Source organism: Vanellus vanellus (genome assembly GCF_965231255.1).
Source record: "Vanellus vanellus genome assembly, chromosome: 5".
Lineage (NCBI taxonomy): Eukaryota > Metazoa > Chordata > Aves > Charadriiformes > Charadriidae > Vanellus > Vanellus vanellus.
Window position 1 is genome coordinate 30,389,129 of NC_138910.1, and position 27,448 is coordinate 30,416,576.

A 27,448-nucleotide genomic window follows, 5' to 3' on the forward strand; every position below is an offset into this window, starting at 1 on the left:
AAGTGCTTTTTTCCTAGACATTTCCTATAGATTTGTGGCACAACAGCCACTCATGCTCCCCACCCCCCTAGTTGTACACCCATGTATTTGTGGGGTGCATCAGTTTCTGCTGACCACCCTGCTGAAATGCAGGGAGCCAGCGGTGGTGCTTGGGTTAAGCCCCTAAAGCAGAGCAGGTAGAGGGAGCTCTGCCTTTGTGAGGGCACCATGCTTAGGCGACCAGGAGATGGAAAGCTGTGGAGATGCTTTTTTGAGAGGTCCATCAGTGAAGTGGTCTAGGGCCCTCTGTACTTCTTTTCTGCTTCAAGAGTACTAAGAACAGCTGCCCAATGGACTGAATCCTGTGCCCACAACAGACACCAGCAGGTTTCAGTCAGACCTACACCTGGTCCCACATCTTTCTCTGTGCTGCGGAATGGAAACAGCTTAGGCTGTTAGGAAGTGTTCCCCCTCTGCCAGCCTGCCTGGCCACTGAGGCAGAGAGGACAGGGGCAGAGTGGAGGGTCCCTCCTTGGCTCGGGGATCAAGGCAGTAAGACAGGAGGCCAGAAGGGGCCCCTCTGCTGGGAGCCAGGTCTCTTGTCTTGGGGAGCTGGCGGCTCCATGCTACTCACGAAGTCCACATATTGCTTGAACACCGTGTTAGGAGGCTGCATTACCTGTCACAATGGTTGCATTTAAAGGGCTTTGCACCCGTGTGCTTTCTGTAATGCCTCGTGAGCTCGTCACTCCGTGCAAAACGCCACTCGCACCCTTCCCACGAGCACTTGTAAGGCTTCTCACCTGCAGAGGGGAGGAGAGAACAGTCAGCGTGGCAGCAGGATTACTGAGCACTCAACTTGCAAGCCCTGTGTCCTCCCACCTTGCCTCTGTCCCACTTGGACAAGTTAGCCCATCACACAATTCATGGCCAGTATGGCATAGGGACAACTTAGGGCTTATGATGCATTGTACTGAGGATGGATCCAGCCCAAATTTTACCACTAAAATTCTTGCACAACCTTATTTCCCATTTCTAACTAAACCAGTCAACTACTCTTCAAAGAAGCCCTCAGAACATCCCCAAATGCCTGTCCTGCTGTGTGTCTGAAGCCTGATTTTCAGTTGGCTTTTCAGCTCACTCCACCCTGGCCAGAGGAATTACTGTGGTATGTGTGAGTGGCTTTAATAACACCTTAACACATTGCAGGTGTGCACCCCTCCAGAGTGACCACCACCACTGCATCGCATGTTTTTATCCTGGCTGCCATTTACCACTTGCATGGCCAGACTCACATCTGTTCCCCTCAAGCTTTCACACCCACTACCCCCTAGGATGGCAACTTCTTTGGTTGCTTCTGACAAGAAAACCTGTTCCTTGATTCAAGAAATTATGCATCGGGACAATGAGTGGGAACAGAGAAATGTTTTCTTCTTTGAATCAGCTGTTATTCTGCCCTGAAATATTAACCATACCACTGAAGGCAGCAGAACAGTGCAGTAATAAGACAGGAGAGATTCTGGTCTGCCATGTTCACATTTCTTCTAATGCAAACCAGTCTCTGTGGATCAAAGTCTGCCATGGTGTAACATCCGTGCAGTCACTAACACCTTCTGATGGATAATTCCAAGGTCTCATGCCTCCCCTTTTCTTCTGCAGTGCACATGTATTCATGTGCATGCAAATTTATCATCTCCCCCCAGAACAAATGCTCCAGTGCATCTCCTCTGATATAAACTGCATGTCACTATTTCCCACGCAGTCAGCACTGTATGGATGCATTAGAAGAGGAGGGAGTTAAGATAAAACGCGGGCAAGAAATCACTTTCACTACCAAGCTTCTAAGCTGGGAATTATAAACAGAGACGGGATTATTACTTATTTATTTGTTCTGAAAATTGCTAAGAAAGTGATCTTAAAAATCCCACCACTGACCAAACTGAAGTTGCAGTCTATATGACCTCCCTATGCCAGTCATGTGAAACAATCACTTGGCCACAGCAGACAAATTTCTCAGTGCACGTTTCTATATTTAGCATGTCTATTCAGCAAGTAAAGGAGTGAGATGAGATTATGGGAGACCTATGAATTTCAAGGTGACAAACTGGGGAGGCCAAAAGAGCAAGAAAAGTGAAGAGGGCAAGAGAATTGCATCAAAATACATGGAAAGAAAAGCTGTTCTCTGGTGAGTTTCTGTGGACTTCTTATTGCACAGGCAGCTCTGCTGCACACTGGTCATCTGCCCCAGAGAGAACAGCAGAGTGGACTGAGACATTAACTGGAGTCGAACCATTTTACTGGCCTCTGAGAAGTTTCTTTGGCTCAGTAGCTCAACTAAAGGATCCACTGGGGTGAAGCAATGAAGAGGGGGCAGCAGCTGGCAAGACTTCACCAAAATATCCATTTGCCCCTCGGTCCCTGAATGCAGAAAGGGAAGCCTGGATGTCTCTGTTGTGTGCCACAGTACACCACGGGAAAATGCCCAGCAGGGCAACGGACTGAGCCAACAATAACACCACCCCACTTACATTGTGCCTGCCTGATCATCTCCGCAGACTTGCCTTTTGTTCTTTTTTTCTTTTAATAGGATTGTTACAGAAAAAAAAAAAGGCAAGAAACTTCTTGTTAGTGAGCCAAGTGCTGGTGTCCTGTTTCTGTGCTGGTTACTCAACCGTAATTCAAGCACCATCACCAGTGCTGGCCCTAGATGCTAGAGTTGCAGTTGCTGCAGCGCTCTCCCCCTCCCAGCCCTTGATGTCCTACCTGGCATACCGCACCTGCTCTCCCCTCTCAGAGAAAAGGGACTTCCCCAGCCCTGGTCATGTCTATGATCACACACTGGTTTTGTCTGAACAGTTCATGCATTATTTTTAAAAGCTGTCAGTAAACAAGCCTCGATGATAATTCAGCTTCCTCGGTTCTCTGACGCTCTCTAGTGCCTGCCTTACAGTGGAAACAGCAAGGCTGTATGTTTGCTACACACACTGCAAAGCAAATGCAGAAGATGACTGCTCAGCCAAATCTGGCAGGTACAGCCAGTCTGAAGGATACAGTCGCCTACAGAACAGAAGGGTGAAGGAAAAACATCCTGGGCTTTCTGCAAAACAAGGGCTATTAGGACTGAAGCCGAGTTTGGTTTGTTAACATTTGTCAAGAGCTTTGAAAATGTATAATGCTATATATAGGTTACAAGAGGCAGAAATGCCAAGCATGATTACTGGTAAAACCCATGGGATGCCACATATCTCTGTTACTTGCTGCAGGGGCTCCTCTCTTGAGTGTTCCTGGTCTGGCCTTGCACAGCCCTGGGCTGGGTTTTGTTTTCAGATGCTTTTCCTCTGTAACCCAAGCCCTGTTCCACAAAATGTCAGACAGTACCTCTTTGTGTTCCAGACAACATGCTGGCATACAGTGCTCCACGTGGCACAAGATAAATGCAAAGGAGCACGGTGACCTTTAAAGCCATGCCAGACGGCTCCTTGACCTAGAGACCTTGAAGAGGTTAGATTTCCTGCCCTCCTGCAGCTACTCAAAAACAGGAGGAGAGATATCTCTGTATCTCTGCACATGAAGACTATGAACAAAATGCTTCTTTAATGGCTGCTTTCACCTTACCCGAAGATGAAATGAAAGCGTATCTTGCCGAGGTGCACATATATAGGAAGCATGGGCATGGAGAAGGGGGGGAGGGTCTTCCTACCTCGCTACTGGCAATGGCAGGGAGAAGAAATGGGAAGGATCCTTTCCACGTGCCAGGCTGCTCTTCTGTTGTTGCAGAGGATTAGTGAGAATAAAAAGATAGATGGTGAAATCCTCCTCTGCTGAAAGCAATGGCAAAACTCCCACTCACTTATACAGGGCCAGGATTCTCCCCCTTTTTAGCAAATTAATTACGAGCTTCAAAATCCAATTAAAAATAGGAACATCATGGAGCTGTGCCACACTGACTTTTTTTCAGGCTCTAATTCCTCAAAATTAATAACCGCACTTAAAACTCGTGCCTGTGAGCCACTCCCAGGAAGGAGGCTCTACTCTGTAAGTCACCTTTGTTCAACACAAGGATCTGTGCAGTGCTTAAACAAAGCCATAACTCCACATTTATACAAATGCACTCAACGGAGGAGCCAATGCACATCCAAAAAGAAGCTGATACCCAGATATGCAGCTGTTAAATACTCAGCTGTTTCGGTTCAGAACATGCTCTGCACCGTGCGGTCGGTTCAGCTTTCACACATCCACAAATGCACCTGGAAGGGCAGGCAGCCAGCAATGCAGACATATATTCAAGCAATCAATTATGCAGTTTTCTGACATGAGCACTGGTGTTAAAACAATGTACACATGCTTATGGAAAATCTTCTAGAACCGACCCAGGACAGTAGCTTTCAGCTTTTTCTGAATTTTTGCCTGGGAGGTGGAGACCACTACCTAGTGATTTCAAGCTTACTGACCACACTTGTTTCCTTGGGCAGCATGTGCATCAGCAAGCACTGCAGCACAGTAAAGGCGAGCTGATTTGTGAAACAGCGGGTACACAGGACCCAACATCTACATGGTGTGCATTTGAAGGGTGTTATTTCTGGCTAGCCACAGCCTGGTCCTGTGGCCTGAACCCATCCGTAGGCAAAGCGTGCCAGCTGTGCACTTGCGGAGCACCTCCCGGGACAGGCCATCCAAAACCATGCGTGCACTCCAGTCAGGCTGAACCAAAGCACAGTGAATGGGGGGCAACCAGAAGACTCACCTCAAAAGGGGACTCTTGATCACCAGAAAACACTCACATAGGCACATCCCTAGCTGCCTGCTGAGGATCCCAAAAAAGCAGCCTGAGCATGCCTGCAAGCGCACAGAGCGCTGTGCTGAAACCTACTGATCTAGAACAACCCTATCATCAGAAAAGTTAGTGGTACAGAAACTCTTATTAGCTCTTCAGATACTCTTTAGCATTTCAGTCCATCGTGACTGCATACATGTGAAGCAGCCTCTCTTCATTCGTGGCTCTGTCCTGTAGTCCATAGCCCATTTTAATCTTTTCATCTTCCTGGAGCATACTTTCATACCCTGACACTGGGATGCTTGAGGAACAGGGTCTTTGTTCCACTTCTGTTTATGGGACCTCACACAACATAGCTCTTCTTCTAAAAGTACCTCCAAAGCACACTTAAGTACAGTCTGGCCCTCCATTCTCTTTGTTTCATCTAGCCTGGTCCAATCAGGTATCTGGAGGACAAAGACCTTTGCAAATTGTTGGGAAACATGCAATAGTGAAGCTAGAATTTATGAGTCATAACAAAAATCCATTAGACTTTGGCAGCCCTGAAATCACAGAATCACAGAATCACAGAATCACAGAATTATCTGAGTTCGAAGGGACCTCTAGAGATCATCTACTCCAACTCCCCTGCTAAAGCAGGATTGCCTAGAGCACATTACTCAGGACTGCATCCAGGCGGGTCTTGAAAATCTCCAGGGAAGGGGACTCCACAACCTCCCTGGGCAGCCTGTTCCAGTGCTCTGTCACCCTCACCGTAAAGAACTGTTTCCGTGTATTTGAACGGAACTTCCTGTGTTCTAACTTGTGCCCATTGCCCCTCGTCCTGTCACTTGGAACCAATGAAAAGAGCCTGGCTCCATCCTCCTTCAACCCACCCTTTAGATACTTGTATGCCATAATAAGGTCTCCCCTCAACCTTCTCTTCTCCAGGCTAAAGAGTCCCAGCTCTCTCAGCCTTTCCTCATAAGGGAGGTGCTCCAAGCCCTTAATCATCTTAGTTGCCCTTCGCTGGACTCGCTCCAGCAGTTCCCTGTCCCTCTTGAACTGGGGAGCCCAAAACTGGACACAGTAGTCCAGTTGTGGCCTCACCAGTGCCGAGTAGAGGGGGAGAATGACCTCCCTCGACCTACTGGCCACACTCTTCCCTATGCAGCCCAGGATTCCATTGGCCTTTTTGGCGACAAGGGCACATTGCTGGGCCATGGATAATTTGCTGTCTACCACAACCCCCAGATCCTTCTCCTCCAAGCTATCTCCCAGCAGGTAAGCCCCTAACCTGTACTGGTGCCTAGCATTCTTCCTCCCCAGGTGCAGGACCTTGCACTTGGTTTTGTTGAACCTCATTAGGTTCTTCTCTGCCCAGCTCTCCAGCCTGTCCAGGTCACGCTGGATGGCAGCACAGCCCTCTGGGGTGTCAGCCACCCCACCCAGTTTGGTATCATCAGCAAACTTGCTGAGGATACACTCTGTCCCCTCATCCAGGTCATTAATGAATATATTAAACAAAATAGGACCAAGTATTGACCCCTGGGGGACACCACTGGTTACAGGCCTCCAACTAGACTCCGTGCCGCTGATCACAACCCTCTGAGTCCTGTCCCGCAGCCAACTCTCAATCCACCTCACTGTCACCTCATCTAGCCCATACTTCCTCAGCTTCCTAATGAGGATGTCATGGGAGACAGTGTCAAAAGCCTTGCTAAAGTCAAGGTAGATGACATCCACGACTTTCCCCTCATCCAGCCAACCAGTTATAACATCATAGAAAGCTATCAGATTGGTCAAGCACGATTTACCCTTGGTAAATCCATGTTGACCACTTCCAATAACTTCCTGTTCCTCAACGTGTTTGGAGATGACATCCAGAATGAGTCGCTCCAATACCTTCCCAGGGACAGAGGTGAGACTAACCGGTCTGTAGTTCCCTGGGTCCTCCTTCTTGCCTTTTTTGAAGATTGGAGTGATGTCGGCCTTCCTCCAGTCCTCAGGCACCTCTCCTGTTCTCCATGACCGTTCAAAGACGATGGAGAGTGGTCTAGCAATAACATCCGCCAGCTCTCTCAGCACTCGCGGATGCATGCCATCAGGGCCCATGGACTTGTGAATGTCCAGCTTGGCCAAGTGGTCTCTGACCCGGTCCTCCTCAACTGAGGGAAAATCTTCCACTCTCCAGACCTCCCCCTTTGCCTTCAGAATATGGGATTCATGAGGGACAGCTTTAGCAGTGAAGACCGAAGAAAAGAAGGCATTCAGTAACTCTGCCTTCTCTGCGTCCTCCACCACTAGGGCACCTGTCTCATTCACCAGTGGGCCCACATTTTCCCTAGTCTTCCTTTTTCTATTGATATATTCAAAGAACCTTTTCTTATTGTCTTTAACTGCAGTGGCCAAGCTGAGTTCTGATTGAGCTTTGGCCCTTCTCATTTTCCCCCTACATAGCTTTGTTATATCTTTATAATCCTCATAAGTTGCCAACCCCCTTTTCCAGAGAATGTAAACTTTTCTTTTTTTCCTGAGGTCCAGCCAAAGTTCTCTATTTAGCCAGGCTGGTCGTCTTCCCCGTCTGCTCGTTTTTCGAGACAAGGGGATGGCCTTCTCCTGAGCTTTTAAGAGCACCTGCTTGAAGTATGCCCAGCCTTCCTGGGCACCTTTGCTCTTCAAAACTGCCTCCCAAGGGACACTCTCGACCATGCTCCTAAACAGGCTAAAGTCTGCCCTTCGGAAATCCAAGGTGGCAGTTCTGCTGGCTCCCCGCCTTACGTGATCAAGAATTGAAAATTCTATCATTTCGTGATCACTCTGCCCAAGGCGACCTCCAACCTTTACATCCTCCACAAGACCTTCTCTGTTAACAAACAGTAGGTCCAGTAGGGCACTTCCCCTAGTTGGTTCCTTCACCAGCTGTGTTAGGAAGTTGTCTTCCACACACTCCAGGAACCTCCATGACTGTTCCCTCTCTGCTGCATAGTATTTCCAGCAGACGTCTGGGAAGTTGAAGTCCCCCACAAGAACAAGGGCAGATGATTGTGAGACCTCTGCCAGCTGCTTGTAGAATACTTCATCGGCTTCTACATCCTGATTAGGAGGTCTATAACAAACTCCCATCACGATGTCTGCCTTATTGGCCTTCCCCTTAATTTTTATCCATACACACTCAGTGTTGTCATCCACACTGTTAAGTTCCTGGCATTCAAAACTGCCCCTAACATAGAGGGCCACCCCACCACCTCTTCTTCGTGTCACTATTCCTTTGGTGACTAAGACAAATGCAAGACTCTAAATATTAGGCACCTAGTTATAAACATAAACAAATGATTGGTATAACTTTCTCATGAAAGCCAAAAATTTTTCATTTGAAAATATGAAAGAGCCAAGCACACAATCCAAGCAACACTACCATGGTAGACACACACCAGGTTCCCAGCAAAACATGATTGATAAAGCTGGGCTGGTTCTGTGATGGAGATGCTGCACTGATCCTTGGTACTTCTACCTCCATTTTCCAGCCTTGGGCCATCTTGGTGAGTTTCATCTCATGCTACTTGAAAGCCATCATCTGAAATAGCCACCTATGGCTCTTTTTCAAGTTAATGGAGATGCAAAGGCATGCGTGGAGTGTGACACTCCGAATTTGGAGTTTGGAGGAATTGGAGGCGAATTTCTCTCCTTTGATGGTACAGGGGGCTAGGCAAGCAGCTCAGCTGCAGGCAGCTCTATCTGCTCTCCAGGCACAAAACAGAGAACAGGCTTTCTCTCCAACACATACTTAGATTGCAAACCCTACACAAGCCTTCACAATAAATACTCCCTCACAAAACACAGCAGTGGGGATGTTGTCTTTTCTCAAAATCCAGAGATCCCCTGTCATTGCCACCTACACCCCGCAGTCACCCTCTAGGTCCCAGGGATATTTCTTTTGTACGAGGAGTAAGACAGGTTTGCTACAGACATCTCGCAGTGGCTGTTTCAACAGAGTGATTAGTAGAAACATTAGGTTACAGGACGCAGAGGTACATAACTGAGATCAGCTGAGGACACCATCATGATCATAAAACTACAGCACACAACAGACACTGGGCATATTATACATCTTATAACTGCCTTATTTATTGCCAACCCCAAGGGTTAAAAAGTCACGAGTCCAGTCTCCCATAGAAATAATGAGATTTTAAAGAAGAAAACAATAATATTTAGAGAGACTTCTGCTTTGTAGATAACCTAGGGTCATGATTTTAAACTTCTCTTTGCAGCCCTGCAGGATAGAAACATTTATTATGAAATACAGAGAAAGGAGTTTGCTCTCTACTCCCAGGATTTCAAAAGCGGGGACTCTAAGAAGAAAGCCCTCTAGATTTTGGTATGTGCACGATAAGATCACACGAGTTGGCAATACTGTGGGGTGAAATCCTGGCTCCATCAAAGTCATTGGAAAAATGCCCATTAAGGTTTGAGTTTCACCCTGTATCTTTACAGAATTAAAAGTAAACAAAGATATTATGATTATCCATCTGTATCTATTTCCTTATCCCTCCCCTGCACTCCACTTTAAACACCACAGCACAAACATACGTTGATTACAGTACACTTAGTAAAACAATCAAGTAGTTTAAGTCTCCAGTCCTGCAATAAACTTCAGTAAGACAGACCAACCCCAGAAAGTAAAGAGAAGAATCACAGTCAAAATCCGTGCTGGTATCTCTCTGTGCTATAATGTGGTACAGTTGTGGGACTCCTTTTGTCAGTATGACCAAATTCTGCCAAAAATGCTTAAAGAAACTGAGGGAAAAAACCCAAATCCTGTCTGTATGCACATCTTGAAGGCCATTCAAATAAGACATTTGTTGTACTATGTTTTAAGAGCTCCTTAATATCATGTTACATAACTACACAAAACTAGCCCGAAAAAGCGTCTTTAAGAAAACAACAGAAACACCCCCTGAAAAATCACCATGTGTTCCAATCCACCGTGAAATATTTACATATAGTTTCAGGATCCAAAAAACCAAAAAGTTTTATGAAAGAAACACAAAACATTTCCTTCCTTTTTAAAATCTGTGATTTAAAAACTATTCAAAATGAAACTAGTTCTAAAAGCCTGAATGTCTAAAAATATGTATTGAAAGACAGCTTTAGCTATGCTTACTCCAAGACTGGTGTTCCTGGAGAACTAGACAAACTGCAAATTACAACCGAAAAAAGGAATTAAATGTAAGATTTCTCGCCTGGATTTCTCCTATAAGAAAGCTCTGGGGGCCTGAGGCATGCAAAGAAACGTGTGAAGAATCAAGTAGTCGCACTCGCTTTTTAAGAGGGTGTTTTAATAACTTTGCTTGCCACCTTTTCTGGGAAATCCTTTTGGGACCTGCTGTTCCTGCACTGGTGACTGGGACCGTGCCACTGCAGCAAGCTGTGGTGTCACTGCGAGATGACCCAAGGCATCCTTCATAGGCTGGTGCCCATGGGGGTGTCGGTGCAGACTCAAGTCACTCAAAAATACCAGAAGCCAGTGCGGATTTTCGTGAGAAGCAGCCCCCCAGATCGCTTTGCACAGAAACACTAGGCAGGCATTTGTATTTGCTTTGCATTTTATTACGAAAGTCTGCACAGCACAATGGGATGCCTAATGTGGAACATCACATTAGCAATATTTTATATTTATGCAGCGCTCTTCATCTCCAAGGGTCCCTGAGAGCTTTACAAGCTACATACATGGCATACCAATGAAGCCAAGCCATAATTCTTCTAATTAGCTGAACATCAGCACACAGCACATAGCACAACAGAAAATGTTATCGGTCACTCCTCTCTTCCTATGGAAAGAGCTACATGATATTTAATAGAAGCATGTTGCAGAAGGACATTTGGTTTTAAGGACTCCTGGAAAAATGAAACCTAACCAGAACAGGTCTCCTTAACACCCATGCCTGTCCTCCCTCATTACATACACACACTTTGTCAAACATGAAACACAGAAGAGGAGTAGCTCAGGACCTGCTTCTTGTTAAACATCCCCACTTTCGTACTAGATTCATCAAGTTACCACCACACGGCTCAGGCAGCTGCTCTGCTGGTGAGGTTAAAGAAAAGCTAGTGAGCAGCTGCAGTTCAGCACACAACCACATCACGCTCTTTCTAAGATTAATAAGTTAATTTCTTTAGCAAAAAGGAAGAACAGGCTATTTAATACACACATCCTCTGGAGATCAATGCTAACATCTAAGCGTATGTGCGTGCAACCCATCAACCAGTAAAACTAATTACAAAAATCAATTTCAGATACTTTCTTGAGCCTTTCATTCCTCAATATACTCCTAATTGATTTTTGTTGGAGAACGGAAAGCCTAATTATTATTTTTATTATTACAAAGGAATGCAAGGGGGGCCAGTGGTCAGTGCTTAAGTGGCTCACCCCAATGCTTTCCAACCAAAAGAGAAAAAAGAAAAAAAAAGCATTTTATTCACAGTTTTGCCACCTGCTGGAAAGATGGAAAAGCCTTTGAAAGGGTGACAAAGCACAAGAGAAAAGCTGGCAGGAGACAGTACAGGGCAGAAGAGGAATGTGACAGAATTGTGAAATACACAATGCAAGAAGGTTGTACCTATTTTTAGATGGGCAGGGATGATCAAGTGTAAAAGCAGTACATTTCCATGAACGATGTACAGCTCCTTTCATCCAGAAAGGTCAGCGGTGCCCTTACAGAGAGATGACTCTGATCATGTCTATATTAGAGATGGGGGAAAAGAGGTTAAGAACCAGACCCAATGTCCAATCAGTCTTTTTACAAACTTCAAAGCTCTGGATTAGTCCCTAAGGGCCTTGCCAAAGCTTGTCTACCAAGCCAGCAGCAGTCTTCGGTATGGAGCCATTCAGGACACGAAAAGAAATGAATTTTTGCAGCATTATGTCTTACACACACACAAGCACCTAACACACATCCACAAAGCCCACTTGCCTTGCTGAAAAGCAGAGAAAAGCAAAGCATGAAGCAACATTCAAAGAAATGGAAATTTTCCATTTTCTACTCTACTTAAGAGGACGCATTTAATGAATGCCCATTGCCATATGTGCCAAGCACTGAAGGTGGGGAGGAACGCCACACTTTATCTCCCCGGGTCTATGCAAGACTCCCACGAGAACGATAAAGCCTTCGAAACACCGCTCCCCATTCAAACCCCTTCTCTGCAGCTCCTCTCCGAAGGAAGCTCCCGGCTGGCAAGGAGCAGGGCCGGGGGACGGATGCTGGCGCCAGCCCCGGCATACAACCCGTGCTTCTGCCCCATTAATTGTCGGCGCATCCTCCTCCAGCCCTGGGCCCTGGGGACAGCAGCTGAGCAGCAGGCCCAGGCGGGGGCCCAGCAGCAACACCAGCAGCAAAACTACCCAATTAAGCCTCCAGAAGGAGAGGGGGGCAGGGGGGAGGAAAATTTAAAATAAAAAAAAAAAAAAGAAAAAGAAAAGAAAAGAAAAAATAAGGATGGGGTTGCTTGGCAACAGGAGGGCAGAAGCAGCTGTGCAGCAGGTCGGGCTGGTACCCAGGCGGCGGGCTGGCCCATTAGCACCCTGCATCTCATGCATTTTGTGCCGGGGTCTCCTAGTAACAGCCTGTGCACGCCGGGCTGTTGCGCACTTCCCCTCCTCTCCTCCTGTTTCTCCCCATCATGTGAGGCATCGCTGTTTGCCCTAATTACACATTCTCCGCTGCTTCAAGCTGCCATTACTTCGGTCCCCAGAGGAGAGGGAAGAACTTTAAAAAAAATCTCCTCTAATAAGGCCTTTTAGTTTCAGATTCAGTGGAGCTCTGTGAGCTCAAAGATGCAAGGCAAGGTAGCAGCAGCAGAAGTAACAGATGAAAAAGGAGAAAAATTCTGCAGTTCACTGGGTCAGAGTTTTCCAGGACCCTGAAATATATTTTTTCCCTTTGTTTTTTGTAAGTTATCCCGGAGGGTGAACAATGAAGACAGCCCTTTATGGGACATGGCACATATTTACATTAGCTGGAGCAGTGCACCAAAGATGTGCTCTTTGGCCACACGCGTTTTAATCCAAGAGTTTCTGAGAAATTCCAGGCAAAACATAAAGGTAAATATTCCAGGCAAAATATAAGAAATATGTATCAGGGACTAGAACCGATGAAAAGTTAAGGAGGAATGGACACTCCCTTTTCCAAATGCTAACATTTAAAATGGTTTTACTCCACATTATTGCTAATGAATGTGGGTTTTTGCTTATTCAAACTATTACAGTGCTGATGTTTTTCACCACTTCCGTGTCACTTCATTTTTTCCCTGTTGCCACTGAAAAATTGGAGAAAGATGACCAAAAACAAAGGATGCATACTGGCAGAGACAGCACAGGAATAAAACACAAGGGGAAAATAAAATACATTCCTTTCTGTTTCCCAGTTTTGTCAACAACCAGAAGAAAAACAGAAGACGACCCAGGATGCTTTCATTCACTCAGATATTGGATTTGATTTGGGGGTGGAGGTGGAAGGGCAACTGTGCTTGGGCTTAAAAAATATACAGGCAAGTTCTCCCAGTGAAGGCTGTGCTGGTGTCAGGGCAGGGCCACCTACGCTGCAGCCAGCGCGCGATGTTTCTGAGTGAGATTGCATCCTTCCTGGTGCTCTCCCCCTCTCCTGGGGCTGGAGGTTGCAGGCTGTGCCCAGCAGCGCGGGAGCTCCTCACTGCTTCACGCTGAGCAGGGCTCAGTAAAAAGGTCTTGGCAACACTGCTGGGCAAACCTTGGTGAACCAAGCAGCCCACTCTCAAGAGCACAAGGCAGTGAGTAAGGACAATTCATTTTACCAGCTAGGAAGTTTCGTCATCTGGATTTTGGAAAAGGCATAGATGATTACCTGTCCTTAGCTCTAAGGGAGGTACAAGCACCCAGCTGGAAACCACCCAGGTCATTCATGATGCCAGATGAGTGTAACTAAAGGAGGACACAAATGTTCTATGAAATTCCGTTGCTGGGTGATGCTGCACCTTCAGGGAGAAAATTTTAAAAAACAACAAGGTTTTCTGTATGAAACATATTTTTCGACACATTGAAAACCAAACAAAGCCCAGGAAAAGAGCTGTCTTTGGGATTCTATGGGTTTTGCAAAGAATTAATGAAAAAAATGTATCACATATACCACACTCACACAAAAGTTAGTTTACAACAAATCATAGCTTAGTATATTCAAGTTAATTTTTACCCAGATATTCACAGAAGTCTTCTACTCAAAGACTATTTTCTATTACATAGGCCACTTTTTTAGCTAAACTTGTTACACTGAGGACAGCTCTTTTCTCCCTGCCCCTGTCCAACACACATGCCACATTCTCCTAAAAACCAAGTATTTTTCCTCCAACTTCTAAAATAACAAACAGTAGCCACACTGGAATAGGATCAAATGTTGAAAATTTCACTTTGAAGAAGGAAAAGCTTTGCAAAGCTACGTGTGACCAACAAGAATATGTCCAAAAGGAATTTTATGCAAAATTAACCGTAATACAGTTCCATGCAGTTACATATTGAACAAAAGATGTGCATGCCTGTATTTTTATAACATTCATTTCCAAGAACTAATACAAGCTTCTAGTGCACTAATGATCGCTTATGGTCATCATAAAAAGCTAGAATGACATTGCAAAATTGTCCAACTGATCTATTAAGTTCTCTCTGTCGGCGGTAAGAGTCCAGACGTTCAGGAGGAAGGAATAAATCCCCTCTAAGCCCCTGAATGTGCACCGCCATACAGTGAGGACACCTTTCTTTCAGAACTCAGCTGGGCATTAGCTTTTATCTTGAAACACATGCTCGCCATCGTTAGCTTAGCTAGCATGCCTGCAAATGTTTTTTCAGCATTCAGTTTTTGCAACTCCAGCTTTCAGTCCCAGGTTTTTAAGGCCAGACACCTTCGGGAGCAAATCTGCCCAATGCAACATTTGGGTGCCTATCTACAAATTGGGACTGCTGGGATTGTGAACTGGCCTGCAGTGTTTTAAAGACTTTTCATTCTTAATAAGCCTTCTTATGATGTATAAAGCTGACCTATGGAAAGATTTTAGTTCTGCAGTGACACAAAGGTTTTGGACACTGTCAAAGACCTGTGGATAAAGCAGGTCCCACACAGTATGTTGTCTTCCCCTTTCCAAAATGGCTGCACCAGTCTTTAAACTGCCCTCACTTGATGTCCTTGTCTCTCTCATTTCCATCTACTGCAGCACATTGCCCTTCACTGCTTGACATGTAGTAAACAACCGGTTTTTGAGAGTGGTGTTACACAGAATCATAGAATGGTTTAGGTTGGAAAGGACCTTGAAGATCATCGAGTTCCAACCCCCTTGCCATAGGCAGGGACACCTACCACTAGACCAGGTTGCCGAAGGCCACATCCAGCCTGGCCTTGAACGCCTCCAGGGATGGGGCCTCAACAACCTCTCTAGGGGCAACCTGTTCCAGAACCTGCCCTCTTCTAGTTTAAAGCCACGTAGTGGACGTAGTGCCCTTGGCTTTTCCTGCCCAGAGCACTTCAGCTCTCCCAGCCTGCTCAGGCACTTCTCGTCCAGCAAGCCCACCTTAGCCTAAACCAGCATCTCTGAGTACATATCTCTGATTCAGGTCTGGTGTGACTTCAAATACTTCTTAAGTGCCAGTGCTTTGGACAAATGGACAAAAAGGTCTTAGCTTGTCATCATTAACCTGCCGTTTGTATCCAGTGTGGGACAGCAGCAACATAAAGAGAAACCGGCAAAAGATAAGCTGAGCATTTTTCCTTCAAGTCTTTCTCTGTGATCCCTATCATTTGCCCCCTTGCTGGGTGCCTCACAGGGGCTCAGGGGTGGATGAGTATAAAGAAAACACTAGATGACAAACTAGAGATGGCTCCTCTGTGCCTTACCAAGGCAGCCTGCCATAATACTTGGAGGCGCCTGCACTATCCCTCCTGCAGCTGCTGAACAGACAGCAAACATCCCTTTCTAGGTTTCCCTTGTGCCAAAAATCATCTCACATGGCAAACAAACAAACAAAAACCCAATACCTATTTATATTTTCAAACCCAAACAGTAAGACTCTCCTGTGCTATTGATTTGGCAAACGACGGAGCAGAAACACAGAACTGAGAATTCAGGTATTGGCAACTAAGCAATGGATGAACACCACCATTGTTTTAAATGGCAAGGGCTGCTTTTGGCAGGGCTTCTCCTCCTGCCGCCTGGGAGGTTCACAAAGCTCGTTCCCTCAGCCTAAGCTCTCACTGTAATAATGAAGTGAGGCTCTTGCCCTCCACAGTCAAATCTCAACACTCCCCTCCAAACTTGCCAAATGGCTAAAAGGCTTCAAAAAGAAAGTTCTAAAAGTTCTAAAGAGCTCATGATCAGGTTTGGCTTATTTTAATCAGCTTTGATAAATTCTTGTTATGTTTTTACTCAAAAAAAACTCAAAAAACCCCCAGCCTTGCAACAAAACACTAATTTCTAATTTGGCAATGCAACTGTACCCCAAAACAAATTCAGCCCTGAATGAACGTCTTCCTCACACGCCCCTTCTCCCTCAATTCCCTTGCTCTTTTTTCCAGTGTCAAATTCACCTGTCACTTCAGCTGCTGCCATGGGAACTTCAGCATCCTCCGTGTCCCCCCCATGTCCCCTTGCGGGGTTGCAGCCCTGTACACAGAGCTGGGGACTTGCTACAAAGCCATGGGTCTCCGTATAACAAAAAATCTTGGAGTTCGGCTTTTGTTTCTCCTATGCTACCTATACTGTTCTCTCAAATGCTTTTCCCTAAGTCATTATTCAGTACCTTGCATCCTGCAGAACTGGTGTTGTGCTTGGCTATTTGATTTTCCTTTCTCTTCACTGCCTTTCTGTTCATGGGTTCTACCACAATACAGCAATGCAGCTTCCCATTCATGTGCTATCACTGGCACAGATAGTCTCATTTTCTCTATTATTCCTTTACTTTGTATTAATCTTCTTTATCTATCATCCAGTCTACTTTCCTCAGTTTGGTCTTTTCTGATCGTTTCCAAATTCTGGACGTTTACTCTTCTATCTCCAACACTTTGGGAAAGCTCTTCTCTGTTGTTTTAAATCCCATCTCAAAAACCTTCCTGATCATTAATGCTCTTTCTAATACTCTTGTGTGTCTCGTCTTTTTCTTGCAAACGTAGTAATTTGTTTTCCTGCAGGGTGGATTTGTTTGTTTTAGTTACTCTCACCCAGCACTTTGGATTAAAGGACTATATAATTTAAAATAAGATGTCCTGACAATGTGAAACAAACTCCACTTAAATAAGTGTTATCTTAAGATGGCATGTAGACTCGTAACATCTGTTTACATGGGTATTTCCCACTTGTTTTAGGCTTTAAAAATCTAAATATAGACATGAGGTGCCCACCTGCTGTTTCTCAGACTTGATCTTAGGTTGTATCAGATCCTAGTTTTAGACGGAAAAAGAAAAACCCAAAACCTTCTGATATGCATAAAATGCAAACCCCAGCAGAACCCCCTAGGGTCATTTTTTATCACTATCCCAATCTTAAGGATTTCCTGGTCAATTTATATGTGAGGCTTTATCTCTGGCCAGAAAGCACCCATGCCATCTCATACCTTCCCCTGTACATTACTGCAAGGAAGGCTGATATGAATGGTTTTGTCAGGAGATAGAAATCTCCTCCAGAGGTCTTTGATCTGGGAGACACAGCGACGTCCCATGACTAATCTTTCCATAGGTCACAGGCCAGCTCACCCTTAGACTTATTTGCATCCAGACACTCACCAGCAATATCCTGTTTTCTAATTTAGGAAGTACTGATGACTATGCCCGGGTTTTGGCTCATTCTAATTCCTTCCCTCTCCACTCTCCATTACATTGGCGATTCATCTCCATGCATGTGTGAAGGCTGGATGAAAATTTCTGTCTCTCAAAAGAGACAAAATGTCATTGTTTGCACTGATGTCTGCTCCATGAATAAGCGTGAGAGAATGCACTAGGGCTGGATTACCATGCCAGTCCTGGTGGCTCCTTCTTTAGATGCTTTTACCTCACCCTCACATTGGCAGCATGGCCTTTCCAAACCTACAGCTCACTTTTTCCTCCTGTTTACAGCTCCAGATGCTATTTTACCCCTGAGTGGCTTCTTTGCTGCCCTCTGACAGTCAGTCCCACCACTGCTCTTAGCTCCTTTACACACCCTTCATTTTAGATGCCCCAGCTTGCTTTGAATTCAGTCAAATATTTTCATTTCCCTTTCCATCCAGATAATGTTTTTCCCTTTCCCTTCCAGATTAAATTCTCTCCCACACAGATGATTGTTTTTCCCTCTCCAAAGGTCATCCAGAAGGTGGTTTCATAACCAGTTCAACCATTGATGGGCCCTACATCACTGCCCTGATTCTCTTACAGATGAGATGCGGGAGAGTAACAAGAGAAGTGTGCACAGCACCAAGTACAATGTGGGGGCTGACTGTCTCTGGGCTCCCCTGGTGAAGCAAACCCCTAAGAGAAGATCGGCTCCAATCTAGCAAGCTGCTATCAGTCTGTATTGCCTCCAGCCCAGCCTGGCTCATCACACAGCAGCGAGGAACGCCAGCCAGTGTCTGTCTGGTCAGCCTTACATACGAACGAAAGGAATGCAACCTCCTTCCGCTGCCTTCCACCCTCCAGCTCCCCAGCCCATGGTTTTCTTGTTTTCATGCACTGCAGTAAATCCCTTTGATCCAGCAAGTGGACTTTGCATGTGCAAGTTGGGTGACCAGCCCGCATCTCCCTTCCTGCCTGTGCACCCCACACTGAGAGCTCTTTGTCTGTCAGGGCGCTCACACCCTTTTACACAGAGCCCACACTGGCAGGCTGTTCTTGCATGACATACTAACAAGCTACCAGCCAAAGGAAAATATCTTGCAATCATTTCAGACCCTCTGGCTCAGCCACTGACTAAGCCAAGTGGCTACTAGCCATTGGCACTGCTGGGTGCATTTGCAACCCACAGCACACTCAGCTCACGGTGTGAAAAAAACAAAGCACCGATGGAGAAAAGGGCTCCTTGTCCCTAGCCCTGAAGGCGTGCACGGGAAAGAAGGCAGCCTTGCCATTTATAATTCAGTCCCAAATTTCCATAGCTATTCCTCTCTGTCCCTCTCTTTTACCAGAGGCAGGAGCTCCATGTGGGGAAACCCCAGTCCAGAGGTCATTGTGAACAGCTTTAATGTCTTGATTGTACTAGCTGATTTAAGGCATCCCAGCAGTCAGTGATTTTTAAGGGATGAAGAGGTCTGAACAACTTTGTGTTTTAGACTCAAATAAGCTAGTAAGATAAGCCTATCACACCCCTCCCCTCAATTCACTCAGATTGCTCCCAAGATGTAAATGTTCAAAGGTATTTAGGCAATTTGCTTTCCACAGAGAAAAATGGTAGCCAGGTGCCTACCTGCTTCCAGGTTCTGCATCAAAGATGTATTTTAACAACAAGGCTGCATTCGGTCCTCATCACAAAATGAAACCATGCTTTCTACACAGCTATGCACAGCTAGGAAGTGGTCATGTAGAGGGTGCTTATATGGCTGCAAAGACAGGAGAGCTCTTCATCCATGTTCTATTCCCTCTTGTATTTTGCCTTCCTGCTTTCCTAACAACCTATGCTATCTGCTGAGGACTTGGTGGATGGAAACAGGAACACTCCCATAAAGTAGTAAATGGTTTAGTGGCTGGCTCAACCACTGACGGTTTAACTGGCAAGATCAGAAGGGTAGCTGAACCCACTAGGTGAGGTGCTGGAAGTGGGAGGTACGGGCACTGCACTCTGGCAGCTGCGGTCTCATCATCTCATACAGGTCTTCCCCATCTGCCAGCAAAGGTGGACTTGCCTTTCTCACAATGTTGAGCATTGCTGTGGATGGGCAGACACATACACATCCACGGCACCATGTACAGTCTAAGGCTATTCAACAGAAGTATCACAAGGTCAATGAGAAATATTTCTCGCCATGGATTAATTTTAAAAAATAAGATTTCACATGCTGATGTTACCAATGGGAAAGGTTTTGACCTCAGATACAAAATTCAACCAGACCTAAGGCTGGGTTCAAAAGCACACAAAATCTTGCAAGATTTTGGCTCCAAAAGGTGGAGGTGTTGAAATAGTACACTCCCAGGACTCTTTGTCCACATCCCCACCTACTGGGTGACAAAACCAGAAAAACTCCACAAGTTCACCCTTTCTAGGTGATCATGTCACATCCCTGACTAACTTCAGGAAGAGCCATATAAAACCCACCACTCCCAGCTCAAGGAGGAACACAGGGGTCACATGTGAACAGACAAGACCACTGCGTCAACAGCTCTCATGCTCTGCATTTGTGCCTTCACAGGAGCCCCGTTGCCTGCTGTAAGGCCAGGGTTGGGAGATCGCCCTGCACAGCCCTGGCAGGGGCCAGCCTCACAGCAGCACCAGTGCTACATGGAGCGTCCTGACCACGTTGCTGCCAATTTTAAAATGACTGCACTACTTTCACTGGTTTTCAAATCACTGGATCACAGTGAGGTCACTTCTGGCAAGGTGGCTATCCCCAGTAAAAGCACTAGAAAGCCCATATAAAAAGATCAAAACCAATGCCTTTTATGTCTCAATATGATTGATACTTCAGACCATGTAACTTTTACAGGGCTGTCTAGTATTTGATGGATGCAGCTCTCTTAACAATCCACACATTTGTTTGATTTACTGTGCTGGTCCAACATGTTATTTTCTACCTTGCAAGAACAACCTCGCTATTAGGAATCTGCCCGCATGATAAGATCGTGAATTAAATGTGCAGTTATCGTAAGAGACCACACATTTTACAGTAAAATTGAGAAAACTGATTACAGCAATCCCTCTGGAAACAAGAATAATCACATGATAAGACAGTGCTAATGGGAATTTATCATCTCTCATCACATGTGAAGCTTAGAACAAAGCAGCAACGTGAGCGAACTGCACAGCTATTACTGCCAATGAACACCAGCCGAAACGCTACTGGGGACTATGAACAACTGACAGGAGAGTGGGGATCCTGAACAGCCAAACCTAAGCCAATTTGGTATGCCTCAAGAAGCTTATGCAGTGGAGCTTATATGCAACATTAGTAAATATTACTGAAAGTAACAGCCTGACATCTTTCCATACATCCTATTCCCTCTCCACTTACACTACTCCATTCAAACTCCATGTCATTCTTTAATTTCTCCTTACTGTATTTTAGACCATGAGTATCTCAAGCGCATCTATGTGCATCTATTCACCTACATATCTACATCTACACACACGCTCTCTCACGCACATATTATTCCTAAACTCCATATCTCAGATCTGAAATACATTTTTCTCTTTCCCCCATACAAAAGGCAACAAAAAACTACCCATTTCTATTTTCTACTTGAAGCAATTAACACTTGACTAAAATTAACATTTTTAAAGTTGTCTTGAGGAAGTGAGTGCCAAAACCCCAAACTGGCATGCCCACAGTTTTAACATGAATAATACATCTATACCCTTAGGTATCCTAAAATTATTCTGCATCAAACCCCATAAGACATATGAAACTCCAACAGTTTAATGGTAGACAGTGAACTCCTCCGTTCTATTGAATAATGGGTACGTTTGCTAGCCCACCGTATTTTTCCACTGCCCTGTTTCACAGATAGAAGCTTGGACTTTCAGAAGAGATTTTTTTTCTTTTCTAAATGAGAATAAAAGGAGATGGTTACGGTTAGGTGGCAGGAGGACAAGATGAGAGAAGCATCCTACACAAGTACCTGTATGAGTCCTCTGGTGAGCCTTTAAGTGGGAGCTCTTTGTATAAACCTTCCGGCACCCATTAAATTGACAGCGATGAACCCTCTTCTTGTTTTCTGGGGATGCTTCTGCCCCTGTACCTCCTTGTTCACTGTCACTTTGCCCGCTTTTTATTGTCCCCGCAGTCGCTGTTGCTACACCCACTTTCACAGAGCTGAGTGAAGTCTTCTTGGCCACCAATTTCAACGTCACAGTGCCATCCACCGCTGAGAGAGTTTGTGAGGTTTTTACAAGGTGGCGGCTGAGCTCTGGAGAGGAAGGGGGCGTTAATGAGGTTACTGCATTGAGTTGGGCCTGGTTGACAGCTGTGTAGCTTTCTGTGGAAGAGCTGGTGGACTGCAAGTTGAGGCACGTCTCAGACAGCAGCTTGTCCCGTGAGAGGATAATGTCCATGCTGGCACTTTTTTCGCATGTACTCGTCTCCACTGGTAAAAGGATGGGGTCCAGCCGTCGGATATTGTCCTCTGCATCTGGGACTGAGGAGGCATGAAGGAAGCAGTCCAAATCCTCACCAAAGGTCTCAGAGATCTTCCGTGGTTCAGTCTGAAGGTATCGCTCCAACTCCAGGCATGTCTGTAGGAGGGGAAGGGAAATGGGAAGGAGAGAAACCACTGTTAGAGAGAGGTTACAGCACAGCTCCCACCTAGGGCAGGAGAACAACATGGTCCAGAGCCATTCAGAGACAGCACTCATGCACACCAGCACCTTCTTGCAAGGTGGTCACATTTTGGGAGACATGAGGATTTGGCACTTGCTTGATGCTGCTCCGAGACAGAGTGTGGGAATATTCATGTATGGTAGTGGCTATTATGGTAGAAGTGAAGATATGATGACCAAAAGCATCCACTACATTTTCATGAAAGTCTGTACATTGTCCCATGGATACCAGGTCCTTCCCAATTTTAAGTGCAATCTGGCCAACAGTTACTTCCATATGAAACTATCCTAATGGCCCCAACACCTGGCCACGTACAAACAAAAAGTCACCTCTCCAAAGAACCACTTCCTCTTCCTTCACAAACATTAACTTTCACTCCAAATTTAACTCAGCGTAGCTAGCTGACGCCCAATCTGTTCCTAAACCAGGACAATTCTGAAACGTAGCATTTCAAGATAGGAGACAAACTTCCAGTGACACCACAGCTTGTTTAAAGGGCCTGACAGAAGGAAAGATGTGACAGAAAAAAAGGGACCTACTGTCAGTTTTAGAGGGGTTTTGGCATATCTGGTCAAATGGGGCTTGCTGTGTAGAGGACACCAGACTTGCACACAAACACACCTTATTAAAAAGTAGGTGAAGATGCAGTCAAAGAGGCTACCACATAAAAATGTGTTCATGCATGTCCACAGCAGTGATCATCAGCACGAGGATGGGGTGAGCCTCCTACTTGAATTTACCTTATTATGAGGTGCCCTGAGCTAGCCCCAATAAAGCCTCCAGGCACCATCACACTGCCCAGTGTTCTCCATAACCAACATTATAAACTTTTATTGTTTATAGAAAACCGTTTGCTGTAGTGTGAGGAGCTTTTAATGGAGTTTATTAGTGCTATTTTTCATTTCTCCCTGCCTGAAAGGCTAGCTGGTTTAATACCACCACTGAGATTTTACAGGACTTGGAGAAAGAGACATTCTAACTAATACTTTTCAGGAACCTCTGAAAACTACTCCTCAATAGAGATATGCAGCACCAGATCCTTCAGACTGTACAGTCTTCAGCCTGTGGGAGCTCATGACCCAACTACATCTCAACCTGGAGAGCCCAGCATCTGATCACAAGAAACAAAAGCTTCATACGACCAGAGGAGAGACAGACTCCTGCCTTCTGCATATAAAGGTCCCATCAACACGAATGTAAAGAGGCCCCACTCACAGCTCTCTAGGAGCTACCACATAACTCAAAAATATTACTTTCAATGTAGCACTGCCGGTTGCAGACACAATTTGCTGGGATGATTTTCAGAGTTCAGAACTGAATTTGTCAGAAAGTTGTCTTTTGTTTCTTTTTAAAATAATAGCTGATTATAGACCTGAGCTGTAGAGTTGGACTTTGACAAAAAGCTATGAAATGGCAACAGAGGCATGCTATGATTTTAGCATGTAGGTTATCTTCAGAGGCATGACACTGTATATACGATGTGTATGCACACAGTCCTGGAGCTGGGACACTTACCAGTTAGTGCTCTGGCTTAAGCAACCTTTCCATTTTCTTTTTAAAGTGCATTTCTGGGATGGTGAGGAATGGCTTTAGCTTGGGATCTGGTGTCTGCCCAGATGAATCTTAACAGGTTTTGGGGGCTGTGTTCCAAATGTGTTCCACAGGCTTTCAGGAATAACCGTCGTCACCAAAAGAGGTGATGCTTTTGAATTCCCCACATCGTGTAATTTGGGCTTTCTGGCCCACTTAGCTTTCACTCAGTGGGGCAGAAACAGGTTTAGGGGCCAAATAAATAAAAGGATTCCAAGGGAAAGAGCAAGCGTAATCGCAGATTAGGGATAGAAGGGGGCGGGAGGGGGGAGAAAGAGACAGGGACTTGAGGCCATTAAATCTGATGACAGTGACATGAAATTTCAATTGCTGCAGGATCAGAAAGCCGCACGCTGGCGCCGGGCTGCCCGTGGAGGGGAGGCAAGCAGGAGGTGCTGCTCCTTTAAGGCATCACTACCCCGTGACAACAATAGTGGGCCTGACAGTTTTTTCCAGCTTCACCATTAATTTTCCATAAAGAGCAGTTTCTCGATGAGCCCTTTTCAGGCAAAGCCTGATGCTTCAGAAACCTGTAATTATTCCTGGCTCCCCCCTCCCGCAGCCATTGCACCTGTGCCATTTCAAGACACCAGCTGGTCATGTCTTGCCTTCTGCCTCTGAAATCCAAAACCAGTGGATCAAGCCCATCTCCCCATGGGGGGGGGGGGGGGACGACGGGGGACGGGACACAACTCAAAGAAACAATATAATGCAGTCCCTCCCTCTTGCCCCCCCTCAGCCTCTCCACCAAGTCAATAGGGGGGAAGAGCCTAGCAACGCTGAGCCAGAAAAGCCCTCCACCTAATCTGCATGGCAGACAAAGCCTGTCGAGGGGTTACGGCCACAGCCCTTCCTTTAACCCCCTGCCAGGGCCCTACCTGCTGCTGCATTTGCCAGACCAGGCAATTGCCGGCACAAACAAAGCGTCTTTCCCCATATGCACTTCCCAGGTTCTGCCAAGTACCTTATGCGACCTTCCCTCCTCCTGGCCCAAATCACCCAGGGAGTGGTGAGGCAGGGTTTTGAAACCAGCTTGCTTTCTTCACTCCTGCCCTGGCAAGACAATTTTTAGGCCAAATAAGCTCACTGCCTCATCTTGAGCTCTGACCTGGAGAAACCAGTCAGGCTGAGACCATCACTCAGCCCAGTGGACCATCAGGAGGGGCAGGAGAGTTCTTTGGTCTCCATTCCCACAAAGCCATTTGCCAGCGAGCACATCAAAAACTACCATTTTTTTGTGGGAGCAGCAGGATATTGACCACTATCCACAGAGATATGCACCCAAACTGCTGGATTCAGATGATGGTGAACCCCTGTAGATTTCCTACTTCCACTACCAGCCTAGTAGGAAGATGGTCCAAGGATACCCAAGACAGGAGCGAGCTGCTCTTGTCATGCTCTCAGCATAGTTCTGTTGGATGTCGAGTTTCTCCTTAACCACTTATGCAAGAGAGAGGGAGCTTTATGTAATGGATGTAATACATGTCACATGCCACATCAAGTCTGACTATCCTTTGGTTGCTACATTGCAGGCAACTTGGTGGGTATTGAACTTTCTTACCCAGTGCCTGTAGGATTTACAGCTATAAAGACTTCAAAAATTGCAATGGAAAGAGGAAGATGGCTCCCTTTGGGAGCACAAGAAGATTCATAGGATTGCTGTTTGCTGTCAAGCCAGTTTCGCAAGCTAGGGATAAAAAGTGAGCCACTACTTCAACCCCTCTGCCCTGATTAACAAAGGTCATTCTCCTTGCACCTTGCTCCTCAATTTAGCCAGTTAAAACAAATGATGATTCATGGCTGACAAAGAACAGAATCTGATTTTGCGAGACCCCATGTACTTGCAGAAAGCCAGCTAGAAAAGGATGGCAACCTGGCACGCGGACAATCCTAACAAGGCCTCGGCCTGATTTTTCAGTTTTGGATACAATTGCAAAAAGGCTCACTTTTCCATCATCTGCAAGAAACACTGTGTTTCCTGCCTACACACTGTTAACTCTTAACATCTCTTTGCTCCCCAGATCATAGAATCTATGTCTTAGAATAGTTTAGGTTGGAAGAGACCTCAAAGACCATCTAGTTCCAACCTGCCTGCCATGGGCAGGGACACCTACCACTAGACCAGGTTGTTCAAAGCTCCATCCAGCCTGGCCTTGAACACCTCCAGGGATGGAGCTTCCACAACTTCTCTGGGCAATCTGTTCCAGTGCCTTACCACCCTCAGCGTGCAAAATTTCTTCCTAATATCTAATCTAAACCTACCCTCTTCCAGTTTGAAGCCATTCTCCCTCATCCTATCACTACATGCCCTTGTAAATGTCCCTCCCCAGCTCTCCTGTAGGCCCCTTTTAGGTACTGGAAGGCTGCTATAAGATCTCCCTGGAGCCTTCTCTTCTCCAGGCTGAACAACTCCAACTCTCTCAGCCTGTCCTCACAGGAGAGGTGTTCCACCCCTCTGATCATCTTTGTGACCCTTCTCTGGACCAGCTCCAACAGGTCCATGTCTTCTCTATGTTCAGGGCTCCAGAACTGGATGCAGTACTGCAGGTGGGGTCTCACCAGAGCAGAGTAGAGGGAAAAAATCACCTCCCTTGACCTGCTGTCCACACTTCTGATGCAGCCCACCACAACCTCTGAGGCATATATAGCAACAGAACACACGTAAACTGCACACCATGACACTTCCACATGCAGCATCAGATCCTTCAGACTGTACAAGACAGCCACTGTTGTGCTGTCTTGTAGTGCTTTTAGAATTTGTGGTACCATTGATCCAGGGAAATTCAGCGTTCAGTACGTGTGCCAATTCAGAAAGGTATGACCTCTAATCTATCTGAATTCTTACCTCTGGAGCTCATCTAAAGTTCGTCTACAGGTACAGATTATTTACCAAACACGTTGAGTATGCTCACCACTATGAAATACAACACAAGCACGTGCCTCCAATAGCAGAGATGTGATCCATGCGTACCGTTTTCAGCAGAGTTCAGCACTCACCTAATTCTGCAACCAGCAGAAATCAAAACAGTTTTGCTACAACTACAACAACAAGACAAACCCCAGATTTTCCAATCCCTCACAGACTTGTAGATACTCGGTTTGGCTCAGACAGCCTAACTTTTAGGGTGCTTGTCAGCTGTCCAGGTTAAAGTGCAATCCAGAACATTCAAAATCCAGATATGAAGGAGCTGGGGTCACCACTCATGATGCTGATGTTTGACTTCCCCCAGAGAGCAACCAGCAGGAAGGCTCTAGCTGGGACCACCACCATCATCAATCTGTCAAGCCTCGAGGCAGTTTAGGAACCCGACGTCTCTGTCTCTCCTTTCGAGAATGATGGGGGAAAGATGTGCCCATAGGCCAGGGACCTCTGCAGGGACACAAGTTTGGCATCTGGGTTCAGGTCCAGACAGCTCTGGAAAACCAATTCCAACTGATGACCCAAAATGAACTTTCAGTTCCCAGGGTATAACTCTACACTTGCTTCAATGAACTGCAGAAAACTGGTTTCGATTGGCAGCCATGTTGTTGATCAGAATTTGACCCATATATACAGGCTTTTGAAAAATCACAGGTCACTTCAGAAGCACCTGCCTATGTTGTGAAGTCTTTACAAC

At 45.8% G+C, this 27,448-nt stretch overlaps 1 protein-coding gene across 1 annotated transcript in view; it reads right to left on the reverse strand.

Moving 5' to 3' along the window:
* The window catches only part of KLF7 (KLF transcription factor 7), a 61,208-nt gene that overhangs the window by 6,286 nt on the left and 27,474 nt on the right, over positions 1–27,448 (reverse strand). The window contains exons 2-3 of the mRNA XM_082484246.1: positions 21,544–22,156; positions 659–782 (exon numbers count right to left, since the gene is read on the reverse strand). Of these exons, the coding sequence (XP_082340372.1) occupies positions 659–782; positions 21,544–22,156 (737 nt within the window). The remainder of the gene's footprint in view (positions 1–658; positions 783–21,543; positions 22,157–27,448) is intronic.